The sequence below is a fragment of the Mesocricetus auratus genome, unplaced genomic scaffold (assembly GCF_017639785.1).
Source record: "Mesocricetus auratus isolate SY011 unplaced genomic scaffold, BCM_Maur_2.0 Super-Scaffold_100006, whole genome shotgun sequence".
NCBI lineage: Eukaryota > Metazoa > Chordata > Mammalia > Rodentia > Cricetidae > Mesocricetus > Mesocricetus auratus.
In genome coordinates this window covers 75,770,010-75,786,296 of record NW_024429190.1, presented here as the reverse complement: position 1 = coordinate 75,786,296, position 16,287 = coordinate 75,770,010, and the positions used below count along the sequence as shown (strand labels likewise).

Here is a 16,287-nt window from a genome sequence, read left to right as displayed (position 1 = left end):
TGTTTAGTATTACTCTATTTCATTAAAACTGATCTAGAAGTTTTACCTACGAAACAAACCAAGCTTGCTTCTAAAAGCCGAAGACACATTCATAAACGCAACACAAAACAAAGACCCTGGGAAGAAGTAAAACAGTTATTGATTGCAGCAAGAGAATTACCTGAGGAACTTCTAGCACTAAGACTTACTGATAGCAACGTGGTCCATGCAATATATAGTCACATAACTACATCAGCTTTCTTGGTAGCGGGGGCAATGTCACTAAAACACGTGTTGTGATAAATACAATGATTTGGAAGGGGAATGTTTTCAGCTTACATATCCACAGCTCCTGTCCGTGATGACTCCGACTTGCCTAACGCTGTTTCCAGCTGTGTTTAGCGCTGTACTCTGGTGTCTCTTCTCTCACCTTCCAGTAGCGATCAGCTGGATTTAGGGACCCGAGACAGATTGGCTCAGGCTACTGGGTCCCTCTGGAATCTGGGGTAAATGAGGTGACGTGAAGCTGGGAAACTGAAACCCTTGCGCCCATGGGTAGCCTGGCCCTGCTAGTCAAAGCTCTGGGGCCACCAGCGTCCACACATTCTCTGTGTCCGGTTGTCAGCTCTATCCCAGGTCCTCTTTTGCCAGTGTCTGGTCTAAGGAACCATTATTGCCTATTGCTTAAAATGGTCTTTTACTCAACCAGCTTTAAATTTCATCACAACTCAAATCCCAACTGAATAAATAGGCCATAGATAGAATCTAGGCAAAATAAAAGGGTTCGGTATGCAATAAGCAAAAGTGTGTCATGAATAAATGGGAAAAGGACAGCATGTAGTAGGAAAAAATGCAGTTTTGGAAAAAAAATAGTTCCCATAGTTAATATCAGACACTAAATCAAACAAACCCCATGCTAGGTATGGAGCCTCATGGCTGTAATCCTAACACTCAGGACACTGAAGTAGAAGGATTGCCATGAGTTCAAGAACAGCCTAGGTTACAGAGGATCCATCCTTAAAACTAAAGGGGGGGGTTAGGGGCATAGGGAGGATGGCTCAATGAATAAGGTGCTTGCCACACAAAAATGAGGGCTGAGTTCAGATCTCTAGTACCCCTGTAAACGCTGGGCACAGTGTGCATAACCCCTGGTCAGGTCAGATGGAGGGTGCTTGTAAGATGGGAAATGGACTGAGATTGGTAGATCCTGAGAGTTCGGCAGTTTGACCAAGGCTGATCAATGGTGCATGCGCATGCATGCATCGTCTTGACTTCTCTGGGGTAGCATGGGGCTCTTGCCAGTGCCTCTGAGGAGCACTGACAGCAGCATTCCTTTCCTTCCTGTCAATGGTTTCACAGACATAACATCCTTTACCGTTTTTTTACAATTACTTTCTCTGAGTTTTGGGTGAGTGCCTGAACCCAATATGCTGGGATACCCAGAGTCAGGCCTCTGGCCTAGGATTGCAGTGTTGTTCACACACACACACACACACACACACACACCCTACACGAACACACAACACTCGTATCCTCTGAACCCTGTACAATATCCACACCAGTGGTCAAGTAGCAAGAGAAAAGGTGTCATGGAGGAACCTGACCCCAGCGGCGTAGACCGTCACAGACATGCTCCAGCAGTTTCATCGTTGGTTCCGTGCTGAGGAGTCGCAGGTGCAGGATATAACGGTAGGAGGGAGGAGGGGGGGGAGGAGGGACCTCAGTGACAACCGGAACTTCTAGGTAGCAGCAGAGTCTCTAAGATCCTTGGATGTGAAGAAACAACACATGCTTCTGCCATGAGTCCTGCTTCATTCACCACAGGCCCAGAAACAAAGCTGAGTGACCTTGGGTTGACGCTTCTCAACTATGAGACCGGACAAGTTTTTCCACCTTTTGAGTATTTTTCCTCAGATATTTTGTTCCAGTGACTACAGACTGACTGGCACCCCACTTTTACCCTGTAGCTTTATTATTTGTCACTCTGTGTTTCTGTGACCTATTTATAACTTTATTTCCTCTCAGATTTTAACAGGGGTGACTTAACCTCTGTCAGGTGCACCCTTCAGTGACATGAAGGGTCCTCGCTGGGCATTGCAGTCACCACTGATGGCCATTTCCACTCCCTTAACTTGCATTTCCCACAGCCTTTGTCTTTTATGATTTGGACAGGTTTAGGGGTGCATTATGTTTTTGTGGGGCTGGAGATAGAATCCCAAACCATGTGTGTTTAAGGCAAACACTCTACTGTTGAAATTCACCTCTGACCCTGGTTTTGACAATGTCTCCTCTTTTAAGGAGGCAGAAGGGTCGCCATCCTGGCTTTTCTGAGTGTCCTTGTGGTCGGTCTGCAACGTCAGCAGAAGTGCGTCATGGGAGCAGACTCTTCTGACGTCTGTATCTGGAGTCACACCACAGCCATCTGTGGCCCCTTGGTGGAGTTCCCCTAGCTCAGCATATCAAGAAGTAACTTAATAATCCACTGTGAAGTGGTTATCGCCTTTCCTTCCCTTGTAGCTGTGATGCAGGAGGTGGGAAGACACTAGTTCTCATCCAAAGTTCTCTCGAGATTTGAAGTCATCAGTGATCTTGTTATGATGACTGTGAAATGTTCCCTTTGAACGCCAGCACTCTTGCTTTAACTGGTGTGCCCTAACAGTCTCCTATTGGGAGAGCCTGGATCGGTTGCTTTTCTGTTGCTGATAACACAGACAAAAAGCAAATTTAGGAAGAGACTGTTACTTAAGCTCAGGAGAACAGTTCATCAGGGTGAGGCCAAAGGAGGAAGCTGGCTGTTTATAACTTTTCATCCTCACACAAGGAGAGAGACAGAGAGAGAGAGAGAGAGAGAGAGAGAGAGAGAGAGAGAGAGAGAGAGAGAGAGAGAGAGAGAGAGGAGGGAGGGAGGGAGGAAGACAGGAAGAGAGGGGGAGAGAGAAAGAGGGAGAGAGAAGTGGTATGGTAAGGGGGTCAGGGATAAGAAAGTAGGGTGACACAGCTGATCACTGAGCCATACTCCTGGAATCCAGTTGCAGAGAGGGAGGAGAGATGACCAAATGAACCTAGACGGAACTGTCTCGAGATACCTGCAGAAACAGTTGACCTGACCTAAAGAGAGCATGCAGACATAAAGCAGGGGAACCAGCATTGGACCAAACCAAGCCCTCTGAATGTGGGTACCAGCTAGGAGGCCAAGGCAGTCTATGGACCTCTAACAGTGGAGTCAGGGTTTATTCCTAGGCCACAAATGGACTTTGGGAGCCCTTTTCCTATGGAGGGATACTATTGCAGCCCAGATACGGAAAGGAGGGTCTGTGTCCTCCCCCAGATGATGTGATGGACTTTGATGATCCCCCATGGAGGGTCTCACTATCCCTGGAGACTGGGTTGGGGAGTTGGTGGGAAGCATGGGAGGATGGGAGGGAGAGGGAATGGGGGGATGGATATGTAAATAAGAGTGTTTCTAAAAATAAAAAAGAAAGTGGGGTGAAACTTTAAATCCTTACAGCCCACTCCCATGATATCTTCTTCCTCCAATAAGGCTCCACCTCCCGAAGGCTCCGCAACCTCCCCAAACAGTGCCACCAACAAGGGAGCAAGGGTTTAAGTCCACAAGTATATAGATGACATTTCTCATTCAAACCACCAAAGAGGATATATATATAATTAGTCTATTATCTATGCATCTTCTCTCTAAATCTATGGTCTATCTTTCTACTGTATGAACTCATGACTCCTCACTTCTCGGTTTTATGGTGGCTGTGTTGGCGTCTCATTGTCTCAGATTGCCAGGAGAGGTTGGCAGTTGCGGCTCTGGGATTAGTGACCACTTCTTCCCAACTGAGTGGCAGCTGTAGAACGTAGGAAGCGGCACTGAAGTCCTGGAGGAGGACAATGCTGGGCCTGTCTGTGACGTAAGCAAAGGGGAATGGACGAGGGCAGCAGTCGTCTAGCAAGCAGGTTTGCTATTCTGAGAAAAACTGGCTTTGAGACGCAAGCAGTAAGTGGCTGTGCTAACTCATAACCAATCCCGTGCTTGAGGCTGGGAAACCTGGGTTCACATCCCAGTTTCCCCTTGCCAATGTACTTTCCATCTGCACAATGATTAGTACTGGCACAAAATACAGCAGCACAAATATCACATAAATAACCTCTGTGAGTGCTGAGGGAGAACCCATGCAAAATAATTTCTCCACACACCTTGGTTCTCGTTGCCAATTCGACATGCTGGGGTCTTCCTTGCTGTTTTCATTCTTTCTTGTCTCAAGTGAACCAAAGCGTGGACACGGTTCTTCTCAAGATGAAAGGGATTGGGCTCACTTTTTTAGCTTTGTGGCCCACATGTGAAAGATTGTTTGGAGATGTAACTTTTGTTTACAGGCAGAAGAATTTTCTTTTAGTAATTTTGAAACATGTATCCCAGGTTAGACCAGAGCTTGAGGCAGTCTTCCTGGCTCAGCCTCCCGAGTGCTTGGATCACGAATATGTGCCACCCTACCTAGCTCTAGAAAAAAAAAAAAGTCCAAGTAACCAACTATTAAAACGAACAACTCTAAAGGGCGGTCAAAGCAGTAATGAAAATGCCCACTAGGGGGTGTCATTACAACAAATTATGTGACATTCCTTTTAAAAATATTTATACAAGCTTCATAGTTTATTGATAGTGTCTTTCCCGAGAAGGGAATGAGTAGGATGGTGTCCTTTCATTCTACCATAACTACGACAGCTGGCTCTTTTAAAGATAAACATTGCCATAATTTGAAACGAACAAATATTTGCTGAGCTCGGGACACCCTGATGTCTCTCATTCTGTGTCAGCCAAGAGCTAAATAACAGTAGATGTGTGTAGTTGGATAAAGCATATTAAACACATTGAATAATGAAATAAGAACGAGTCATTGATGACAGTTGCTAACGTACGCATACGTAGTAAAATTAAAACAAATGAAACTTACCGGGAGCCAGCCCTCTTCATGCTCCACACATTTCCGTGAAAAGGCAGTGTGCTTGAATCACACATGAGCTTGCAGTTTGGACTCACTGGTTTTTCTGTAGAGAGAGAAAGCAGTGTGATAGCAGAACAGTCTGGGCTTGGGGTCCTCTTTCCTCCAGGGCAGGAACCTGGAGGCCGGGGCTGATGCAGAGGCCATGGAGGGTGCTGCTTACTGGCTTGCTCCCCATGGTTTTCTCAGCCTGCTTTCTTGTAGAACCCAGGACCACCAGCTCAGGATGGCCCACGGACAGTGAACTGGCCCTCCCACATCAATCACCAACCATGAAAACGCCCACGGGCCTCTTCCTTATTGAGGTTTTCTCCTCCAGAATGAGTCTAGCTTACGTCAAGTCAATATAAAACTAACCTGTGTGGATACAAAGGTTTCCTGAAAATCTCTGTCACAGGAAGGAATCCTAAGAACACACAAATGGATTTGCATAAAATTAAAAAGCACAGAAAAGAAAACTGTCTGAGTGAAGAAACAGCCTACAGACAGAACAAATTTTTTTCTGGTCACATACTAGATAGAGTTAATATTTAGACTATACAGAGAAATGCGAAATTAAATGCCAGAAAGCTTCTCTCTCTTCTCTGTCTCTCTCTCTGTCTCTCTGTCTCTGTCTCTGTCTCTGTCTCTGTCTCTCTCTCTCTCTTGTTTCATTTTGTTTTTGTTCTGTTTTGCTTTTGAGACAGGGTATCTCTACATAGCCCTGGCTGTCCTGGAACTCACTCTGTAGACCAGGCTGGGCTCAGACTCACAGAGATCTTCCTGCCTCTGCCTCCCCAGTGCTGGGATTGAAGGTGTGGGCTTCCAAGCCCAGAGACAATTCCTAAAAGACGAAATACAAATGATCAACAAATACTTGGAAAGGTAGTCAATGCCCTCACCCACCAGGAGAACACAAATTAAAATTCCATGTCACCCTAGCCAGAGTAGTTGTCAGTAAGAAAGCAAAGGACGATCATAGAGTTGAGATTTCACAAGGACAACTTCCCAACACGCCTAGGAGACACCGTCTCGCAGGAGCTATCCTTGTCTTCTTCATCAAGAAGAGATATACATTCATGGAGGTTCTCTCCCTCTGCCCCATGAGGTGTCTTCCTTTCTTTCTCTACACTATTTCCACCAGCACAGCCCTAGCCATGACGATGGAGTGGTACAGTTTCAGCAGGTACAAGATCTACCCCAGACGTGGGTATCACTGTGCCAGGACTGATGGGAAGGAATCCTTGACAGATAAACTGGACTGTCCTCCACAGAAGCACGCACAAAAGAGGAACAGACAGACGAAATTCAAAAGACCCTGCCACGCAGTCAAATTCCAGTGGGCCGTCCCCGGCGCATCTCCTGTTGATATAATGGCTGAGAGGAATAAGGAACCGGAAGTTAGGAAAGCTCGGCTGGGAGAGCAGGCTGTCGGGCGCCAAGGAAGCCTTAAAGGCAAAGCGGCCTCAAGGAAGACAGCAATGGCTGCTGCCCAGGCCCTGGTAAAGGCAATACCTAAGGAGAAGCCTGCGCGGGTAGCCACTCCCCGAGTTAGTGAACACAGGTAGATCTGAGTGTTAAGTAAATATCCACCTCTAACTCTTAAAAGGAGGAGAGGGAGGAGGAGAGGGAGAAGGGGAGGAGAGGGAGGAGGAGGGGAGGAGAGGGAGGAGGAGGGGAGGAGAGGGAGAAGGAGGAGGGGAGGAGAGGGAGAAGGAGGAGGGGAGGAGAGGGAGGAGGACAGGGAGGAGGAGACAGAGGAGGACAGGGAGGAGGAGGGGAGGAGAGGGAGGAGGAGGGGAGGAGGGGGAGGAGGTTTGTAGATTTACTCTGGGCTGTAGTGTGGCAGTGGAGGGCTGGGACACTGCGGGAAGTTCATGAAATGTAGCATAGAGGCCTGTGTACCATTGCCCTGTAGTGTGGCCCTACCTAAGCCAGGGCTGAAGGAAGGCTGCAGGACTAGAGGCCATGACGTTTGTCATAAGAGCAGTACGTGGTTTTGGTTTGTTTGTTTGTTTTTATAGAAGGTGTGCCCAGGGAAGTACCAGCCTAGGCCTGGAGTTAGGAGACAACCAGCAAGAGGAGCTTTAGAGGCTTGAGAGATGGCTCGGAGGTGAAGAGCTCTTCCAGAGGTCCTGGTTCAATTCCCAGTGCTCACAAAGCAGTTCACAACCATTTGCAACTTCAGTCCCTGGGCATCCAATGCCCTCTCCTGTCCTCCATGGGCACTATTTGCCTGTGATGCACCCACATATATGCAAGCAGGACACCTATACACATTTTAAAAAGAGAAAGGAAGGAAGGAAGACAGGAAGGAGGAAGGAAGGAAGAGAGGAAGAAAGGAAGACAGGAAGGAGAGAGAGGACTAGGGCTTGGGGCCAAGGCTGCAGACTTCGTGGCCTTTGACCCTGGCCTATACTTGCTTCCCCCACCAGCGTGGGCCGCCCCACTCTTGCTTGTGCATGGCGTTCTTCTGTTCCGGGCTCCACGCAACTGTGGCCATGAGCTCGCCCTCCCCCTTCACTGCAGCATCTTCAGGCTTGTTGCCATAGAGCCTGCCTGTGTATCAGTGAGCAACAGTGGAGAAAAAGAAAGACAGGCAAATGTGCTACCTAAACTTGCAATTGTGTGTGTGTGTGTGTTTACACACGCGTTTTGTGGGTCAGGAGGCTAGTGAGGGGATCATGAGAGAGGAGGAAGAAGTCTTAAAGGGGGTAGGGATGGAGAAGCCAGTGAAACAAGTGGCAGGAGCGGGATGCGGGACCGCGGGACTGGAGGGACTCGGGAAAGAAAGGAGCCGGGGAAGGAAGGGCCGAGGCATGCGGAGGCCAGCCCGGGAAAAGACAAATGAAGAGTCCAATGGCACACCCCCAGGAAGACATGGTGGGGAATCTAAACATCAAAGCCACGCTATTCCTAGTTTAGACTTTCTCTTGTACTGCGTATCACAACAATAAGGGGCTTGGGATAAGGTGCTTGTCAAACCAAGACTTGTAACTGTCTCTCTTTGCCTTTCAAAGATGCTGTGTCTATAGGGTCCAGACTTAGACTTATCCATGTGAAGGCAATGGGAACTCTGAAGAATATTTGCTAAAATTCATGACCTGCTCTGATTTTAAGTGTGGAAATGACAATGGGATGTTTTAATGTTTCAAAATAGTCTCTTTCTAACATGTGAAATAATTACAGATGAAATGACATGGTGTCAGAAATTCATTTGAAAATAATTGCTTCCGGCAGCCCAGTACTCAGGAGACGGAAGTGGCCTTGGACATGGATACAGTCAGCTTGGCTCAGAGTCAGCAGTTACTGAAGCGGAGTCTGGAAGGTGTTAAGAGTGAGGTCGTTATGTGTTCTTTCTGTACTTTTGCGCCAGTTTGAAATTTTTCATAATAAAAAGTTGAAAACAAATCACATGCCAAAAGCCTCCCAAATGTAACTGTCATTATTTAATAACTTTGAACCCAATGTGGACCTAAGAAGCCATCTTTCACAAGAAAAAAATTTGCAGTTTCAAGTCTTTTTCTTGATGATCGGGTCTGAGCATGTTAATCAATGCTGCCCTGTCACAGCCCCTGACATAAGAAAATGCTGAAATGTGATTTTTAAGTCATAAAAATGTTCTCGTAGTAATAGCTCCATCTTTTGCATAATATTTAAATCAATGCATTGATTCCCAGTTGCCCGAGACTCTCATTTCAGTAACAAAATAAACGATACAACGTTCAGGAAAGGCTGGATCCATTTGGGTTCATCTGTGTTCCAAGTCTGAAGCTAATTAAGGCTGCCGATCAGCGCTGTCTAGGACAAGTCACAGCTGGGCTCCTCTTCCTTCCATCCATCCATTTTCCCTCCCTCCTCCCCTCCGTCCCTCCTTCCCTCTGTCCCCTCACCTCCTAGATGCTAACTGTGTTCCTGAAAAGAGAAATTACCAGTCATATGCATATCCAGCCTTGACTCTTTGCATATCTACGGATATAGAATGACTAATACATTCAATGTTCATGGACATCTGTTTTTAAATTCCCCCAAACCAAGCGTTCTGACTCTGTAACCCGATTCTCCTTCTTCACTTTAGATTCTCTTTATAGCAAAACTATCATGTCCCGTTCACTTTGTTCTCCAGCTCCTGTTTCCCGCGCTTTCCTGAGTTGACTTCGGTCAGCTCATGCAGTATGGTCACCCAGCTCTTATCACACTCAAGGACTCTGCCTTGGGTAAACCTGTCAGCCCTTACTCACCCACCTTGACGCCCTGCAGCACCTGGCTGGGTTTCTACTCTCCACCGAGAGGCCTGCTGGGGGATCTTTTAGAACACGCCCCTCCCCGTTTCCTTCGCCCTCATTGGTCCCGCTGTGTCATCTCCTCCCCACCCCATCCTTCCTTGCTTTTCGATGCACAAGTTTCAGCCTTGAAATTGCTCTCTTCTCTGTGTTAACTCATCAGCTTGGTAGATTGTTGTCTCTTAGCCTCAGCTCCAAATGCGCAAATGCCGCTGCTCTGAAGTGTACACCCAACACAGACTTCTCCCTGAGGCGACGCTGTAGTCATTTCTGGAGCTCAGTCCCGGACCTAGTCACCGGCCACTACCTCTTCAGAATTCTGCCACCTCATACCTTCACCACAAAGGAGACTAAGCTTCCAACACATGAACTTTTAGAGACTACGTCTAACTCCTATCCAAACCATAGCGAGTCACCCTTTACCCCCTGCTCCTCTCCCTTGTATCCCTTAGCTCATGGAAGTTCTACACAGACAGGGTTTTTGTCCCAGCCCCACCCAGCCCCTCTTTATTTCCACTGCCTGCTGCAAGGCCTGACAGTTGGTGTAAATGTGTAAATGCTTACTCGTGACTAATTTGTTACACAAGTTGTCTGTCACTGTACACTTTAAATTCTTCATGTATAAACATCATATATAAACATTGATAAAGAAGACACGTGGGATGAGGAATGAAAACTGTGCATTTAGGAGGAGTTTGGTAACGACAAAGATTGAAAGTGATGTCAAGCTTGCTAAGTTTTTTTCTTTCTTCTTTTTTTTCCTAGCACTGGGTCTTGAGCCCAGAGCGTTGCACATGCAAAACAAATGCTTTACCACTGAGATGATGTGTTGAGAGGTGGTTCCAGGCAAGGTCTGGCTTTTAGCAGTGAAAATTATTGTCTTGACTTTGGTTGTATCTGGACTTAACGGAGGCAATGACGAAGGCAACAGAGCATGAAGGCTAACATGGATGGTCTTCTAACATCGTGAAAGGTAACATGGATGGTCGGCTCAAGAGGAATTAGAAAACCCTAGGAATCAAGCTTCTAGGCATGTCTGTGAGGGAGTTTCTAGAATAGGTTAATTAAGTTGAGAGGACCACTCCCCACCCACCCTACTGTGGGCAGCCACAAGCTAAGGTTCCAAATGAGTACTGACCCTTGTCTCTCTCTGCTTCCTGATTGTGGCTATAATGTGACACCTCACATATCTGCAGCCATGATTCCCCTGCCGTGATGGCTGGTGGCACGGTGGAAGTGTGAGCCCAAAGAAATGCTTCCTTCTTCCAGTTGTTCTTGTTGAGTGTTTTGTTGCCATGATGAGTCCCTTCCCAAGTCTACCATCTGTATAAAACAATACAGAATCTTATATAAAGTCCTTTATACACTGTGATTCCCCCACCCCTAGCCTCATAAGAGCTGTCAGGTTTAGGCAGTCTGGGACCTCCAGTGCAGATGGGGAATCTAAGACTGGGAGAGGTTAAGGAATGGTCCCAGGCTGCCTAGCTACCCGGCGAAAGAGATAGTAAGAGAGCAGCCAGTATTACAATGGTAGACTACATGTGATCCTACATAACGAGGGCTGGCCACACAGCTCAGTGTCAGAGTGAGGCCCTGGGTTCAATCCCCAGGACTGCAACAAAACAAAACGAGAATGCTCCACAACCTTAGTAAAGTCACCTAGGGTCTGCATGTTGACATCAGTAAAACGGAATTAGAAATGCAAACTTCCACCGACGCGTTGTTCACGCTTCAGCACGACATTCTCAGCCCACCAATCTGTTAGGTTCTATGGCATAGATGTAACCACAGACCTTCATCCGTATCATGGAAGGGCGCCAGAGACATCTTGGTTCACTGTGCATTTTCCCCCCAGCAGACTTGAAACAAAGACCAGACTGACGGCCAATGTGAACCTTTCTTGATCTCACTGGACATCCTGTATGGTATGGCAAGCACTAGCCGACTTCAGGGCACAGTACAAGAAGGATAGGGGTTCTCTGTACGCAAGCCACCTTATGGCAGAATGCAGAGTGGCTACAATGAACAACAAAGCCGATTTTTTAAAAATCTGAGTATACAATGAGAATTGCGCTGGAGGTTTGTCTGTGTTGACAATAACTGCAATGCTAGGAATGGTAACCCTTAAAAGATGTATTCTGAACTATGAGGAGACAGAAGGAGAGAATGATTTGCTTCCTCTTCTATTTTTTTATGAAGACAATGAGAGCTTGAGAATATGTTCATGGAGAAAAAAAGAATAGTACTAATGAGCATCTTCAATCCTCTCACCACACTAAGAGGCTTGGCTAACACAGAGGATGGGAAAGTCTTGTTTGAAGGCCTCCAGAATATAGTGACTCCACAGACCTCTTTGGTGATCTGCCATGCGGCTTACATTTGGTGGTCGCTTTTCTATCAATGGAGGAGAAAAACACAGTAGCACCTGAGCAATTTCCTGCACACAAGGGAATTCAGCAAAAAGTAGATCTGAAGGTAGTGGTTTAAACCACTTTGCCCTTGGGAGATAGGAAGACGGCAGAATCCATGATCTTATGAATGACTGCTAGAAGAGATAGTGATGCCATTTTTGTTATGTTCAGCTGGAGAAGCCTGTGAGGTCAGCCTTTGGATAGCTGAATGTAGAGCAAAAGATGTCAGAGATGCAGCAGCATCATCAAAGTCAGTGCATACAGGGGGCAGGAGGCAGGGGGCAGGGGGCAGAAGGCAGAGGGCAGGGGTCAGAGGGCAGAGGACAGAGGGCGTGAAGAGCACATAAGGAGCAGAGCGCAGACCTGCTGTGTAACCTCAATGCTTCAGTCAAGGGTCAGAGGTGAAGAAGGGTAAGGATGTAGGTGGGAGGGGGCATTAGGAGGACTACAGAATGCTTTTTGTTTGTTTTCAAGGCAAAGTTTCTCTGTGTAGCCCAGGCTATGGGGAACATGCCCTGTAGACTAGGCTGGCCTTGAACTCAGAGATCCATCTGACTCGGCCTCCCCAAGATTTCGGAGCAATGTTTCCACCCACTGAGAAGAGAAAGCAACGCCATAGTGTTACCCCTGGTTCCTCTGCTCTATGTTCATAGACTGCCTACAAGTTGTTTTGCAAATGTGGTGATATATTAATTGTTACAGGAGGTCCTGCCACCCTTGAGCCCCAAAATAAACACACAGAAGCTTATATTAATTATGAAACTGTTGGCCAATGACTAGGCTTCTTATTGGCTAGCTCTGTCTTAATTATTAACTCATTTCTATCAATCTATGTATTGCCGTGAGGCTGTGGCTTACCCCGTAAGGTCTGGCATGTTGCTACTCCTTTGGCAGTATGGCAACTCTATGGCAGGCCGGTATGCCTACCTTTCCCAGAATTCTCCTCCTCCTAGGAGTCCTGCCTATCTTCTTGCCTTAATTATTTATGATTTAATAAAGATTGCCTAAAATATCAGAAAGCAAAGCTAGACACAATCCACAGGGATCAGGAAAGGGTGATGTACACCTTTAATTCCAGCAGCCACACTAGAAAGCCATAGATCCAGGTAGTGGTGGCACACACCTTTAGTCCTAGATGGATCTCTGTGAGTTCAAGACGACACTGAGCTACGTGAAATTGATCCAGTCCTAAAGAGAAACAACTTGCACAAAGGAGATCTCAGCATTTGGGATCACACACTTTTAATCCCAGCACTTGAGGTATATAAGCTAGGAGCAGATACTCAGCTGGGGCATTTTGGTTTCAAATCACATTTGGGCAATAAATCCCCAACCACGCTGAGGAGAGCATAGAGGTCTGGACTACACTCTGAGAATAAGTGGAGACAGGATCACACATTTCAGTCTCTGTGTTTTTATTTTTTATGTTACAGGCGACTCACAAAATTGAGTCTGTGTGGCTGCTGTCACACCTCCCTTATCCATGCCACTCCTGGTACTGCCTGATTTCTTTCCCCTTTGCTGTGTGTTTTCCCTTTGCTTGTATCAAATTGTGTTCTGTTGGTTAAAAACCCTTTTCATGTCCCTCCCCCTACACACACAATGCTTTTACTCTTACTTAAAATTCCATTTGCTGAACTGATTTATTCTAAGCCTAACTTCATGACATTAAACCCAGTCGCTTGATATGAGGTAGATCTTGCCTTTGTTAAGGTAAGATATTAGTTACAGAAATAGAGCAGCAAAGAGGCATGCTGTATTTCAAGCGACTGTCACATTAGTCAGGCTAACATTGTAACTCTCAGAACCCTTTGTTTGGTGATGCTGGTGAGCACTCCAGGTGAACCAGAGATGGTCCTTCACGTGTTCCTGAACGTGTCTAAATAATGCCACACTTCACTCAGAATGTAATCACATTTGTGAATTGGTGTGGCCATTTGGATGGCTATATTCCTGGTGCATTTGCATTAACAGACATGGAATATGTCTTCTTATATAATTGGCAGCATCTTCTAAATGTAGAAAGGAACAACACTGGCAGTCACTACAAAGGCCTCTGAGCCAGGAACAGAAGCAGCAACGCCAGGCTCAGTTCAGACTGGACTGCCTGTGGCATCAGATCTTTTCCTTTTTGGTGATTTAAAAAGTAAAAATTTAAGAGGCAGGTTTGGTGGCACACTTTAAATCCCAGCACTTGAGAGGTAGAAGCAGGATGATCCCTGTACATTTGAGGTCTTCCTAATCTCCACAGCAGCTATCAGGCTAGCCAAAGGTACATGCTGAGACCCTGTCTTGAAACAAACACTGCAGTAAACTAGGAACAGGCATAAGGTCCCTTGTGATGAGTGCAGTGTGTAAGCACAGGCCCCAAGGCCCGTGTTGTGCAAGGAACTTTTGGGGTCCTAAAGATGTAAAAGTGAGGTGTGTAGTGTAGAGACAATGGCAGCTCCAGTCCACTACAGAGCTATTTTACGTGGTGTCTTCTCTTCTCTCCTGTTAACTGCATCTTACCTAGGAGTCAGAGCTGGTACTCAGTAGGCTGTTAGGAACTTCTGTCTTGACTCTGTACAAAGCCACAAGTCATAGGTTCCAGTTTAACCCTGTTGGTGGCAATCCTGAATGTAATGAGTAACTTTGCGTTTCAGGCCGCAGTCATCGAGTGAAGATATGCAAAAGAAGAATATCTAATCAGTGATAGATTTAAGCTACTTAAGAAATGGCCCTGATAAGGATGGATTAAAACAATCACATTTTTGCCAAGCCTGCACATTATCTTAGGTGGGGGATTTTGTACTAGGATAAAATATTTGAGAGAGGCTAGCTTTATGAAGAGATGAGGGTTAGAGATTCAAAATCCAAGATTAGATGACTCCTTTGGTTTGGATCCCGGTTATGTTCTTCTCCCTAGCAGAGTCCCAAGGTGGCCCAGAGTACCATGTGACAGGATACCACACAGTGTATGAGTCTATGTCCACCTCCCTGTACTTAGAAAGTCTCTGAGATTTAATCATGGCATGCCCACCCCAATTATTCTAATCACTTTCCCAAACTCCATCTCTCAACACCACAGTCGATTAAATTTCCACCATTTTATACAATTGACATACGCCTCCATGGGTCTGAGGATGGGACAATTGACATGCCTCAATGGATGATGTGGGGGACAATTATATTTGAGCCATCGCAACCTGAGGTGGAAAGTCTGATGTAGCAAGCGGGCATGTGAAGCCTCGACCTTGAACGACAGAAAGTAAGCAATAGACCAACAAAGGAAGGATGAGCTACCTTCCTGGTTCTGCAGCATTAACCTTGTACTCACCATCCCTGCAGCTAAGAGTGGTCCAGGTTCCTAACTTGGAGAGTGTTGGATCACGGCTATCCCACCCTGGGAAGGTTCAGGAATCCGTTGGGATGCTGTAAACTGTGGCTGAGTAAGCCTTAATTCCTCTCCTAACCTATTCACAAATATGTCTTCACAACCAAGTTTTCTTCCTTCTCCCATTGCCAATTCTTCCTCAATGTTTCATGGATATTTCATGCTCACCAGGTAGAAAGTCAATTTCTCCTCTGTTCTGTCTTGAGAGTTTGTGTCTCTCCACACTGAACCATTTCTCCAATCCTTCAACCTCAAGAAAAGGATTATCTTCTCACCTAAATTTGCCTTCCTGGATATTTCTTGATCATCTTCTTCAGCATCTTCAGTTTCTTCATTTTCATTTTCTTCCTTTTAACTTTCTACAAAAATGCACAAGGATATTTGAATTAGGAGGAAACCTAATGCCCATTCAGAAGTAAGATGGCCCAGTTCAACTCTTAATTTGCAACTGTCTCTCTGACAAGAATTCTCTTCCTGATGCCTCCTGCCCACAGTCCTGGTTGACTGGGCCACTGGAATAGTACTTAAAGCTCTAAGTATGACTGTCTTGAATTGATAACTTTCTTATCATGTATAAGAACCAAATTACTAGTAGGTTCCTTTAAAAAGGGACCTGTTTGAATATGGGTGTTGTGACACATACTAACCACAGGACTCGGGAAACTGGATCAGGAGGATTGTGAATTCAAGGTCATCTGAGGCTCCTTAACAATATCCAGGTCTAGCCAGAACTCCTAGTGAAACCCTGTTGCAGGTCCTCCCCTCTCCTGAAAGAAGTAATCTAATGTGTTTGTTATATCTCTCAGTGTGTAGCTGATTTGAGATAAAACTGAAAGTATATCACTAAAGTGAGAGATAAATGATGGTTTAGAGTGTGTGCAGACAGCAAAGGAAAAAAACTAGTATTAATAATGTTGAGATAGGCCTAGCAGAAGTAGACTTGCCATATGGCGTGCAAACCTTCCTACTAGAAAGGTGCAGGGCCCCTTGGCCCAGGGAAGTTCTTACTTCCTTTATCCATCACTTCCGACCTCAGGAATTAGACACCCTTCCTTCTCTTCTTGGTGGCTGATGTCACCCATTCAATTTCCTAGAATCAGGGCTTCTCAAAACTTCTTTCACATTCCTTAAAGGTGTCAGCATGCTAGAGTGTAAGTAAATTGCAAAATAAGATAATAAAAACATTTAACCCCAAATCATGGTGCATGCTGGACAGCCAGGCCAGTCTAATCAGTGAGTTCCAGGCCAATGAGAAG

At 46.0% G+C, this 16,287-nt stretch overlaps 1 protein-coding gene and 1 long non-coding RNA gene across 3 annotated transcripts; one reads left to right on the top strand and one right to left on the bottom strand.

Annotated features, from left to right (window-relative positions):
* Positions 1–3,615: 3,615 nt before the first annotated feature.
* Positions 3,616–6,000, bottom strand: LOC121140900. 2 transcript variants are annotated; one of them, XR_005877851.1, is made up of 6 exons: positions 5,899–6,000; positions 5,706–5,805; positions 5,340–5,388; positions 4,935–5,028; positions 4,180–4,483; positions 3,616–3,886 (listed from the first exon to the last, which is right to left on the bottom strand). It is a non-coding gene; the product is annotated as an uncharacterized LOC121140900 (long non-coding RNA). The 2 variants fall into 2 exon arrangements; XR_005877850.1 differs by having other exon boundaries at positions 3,616–4,483.
* A 40-nt stretch (positions 6,001–6,040) lies between these two features.
* LOC121140899 (60S ribosomal protein L24-like) lies at positions 6,041–8,372 on the top strand. Its single transcript, XM_040747521.1, has 2 exons — positions 6,041–6,525; positions 8,202–8,372. The coding sequence occupies exons 1-2, from the start codon at positions 6,041–6,043 to the stop codon at positions 8,272–8,274; spliced, it is 558 nt and encodes a 185-aa protein (XP_040603455.1). The 3' UTR covers positions 8,275–8,372.
* The last annotated feature ends 7,915 nt before the right edge of the window (positions 8,373–16,287 follow it).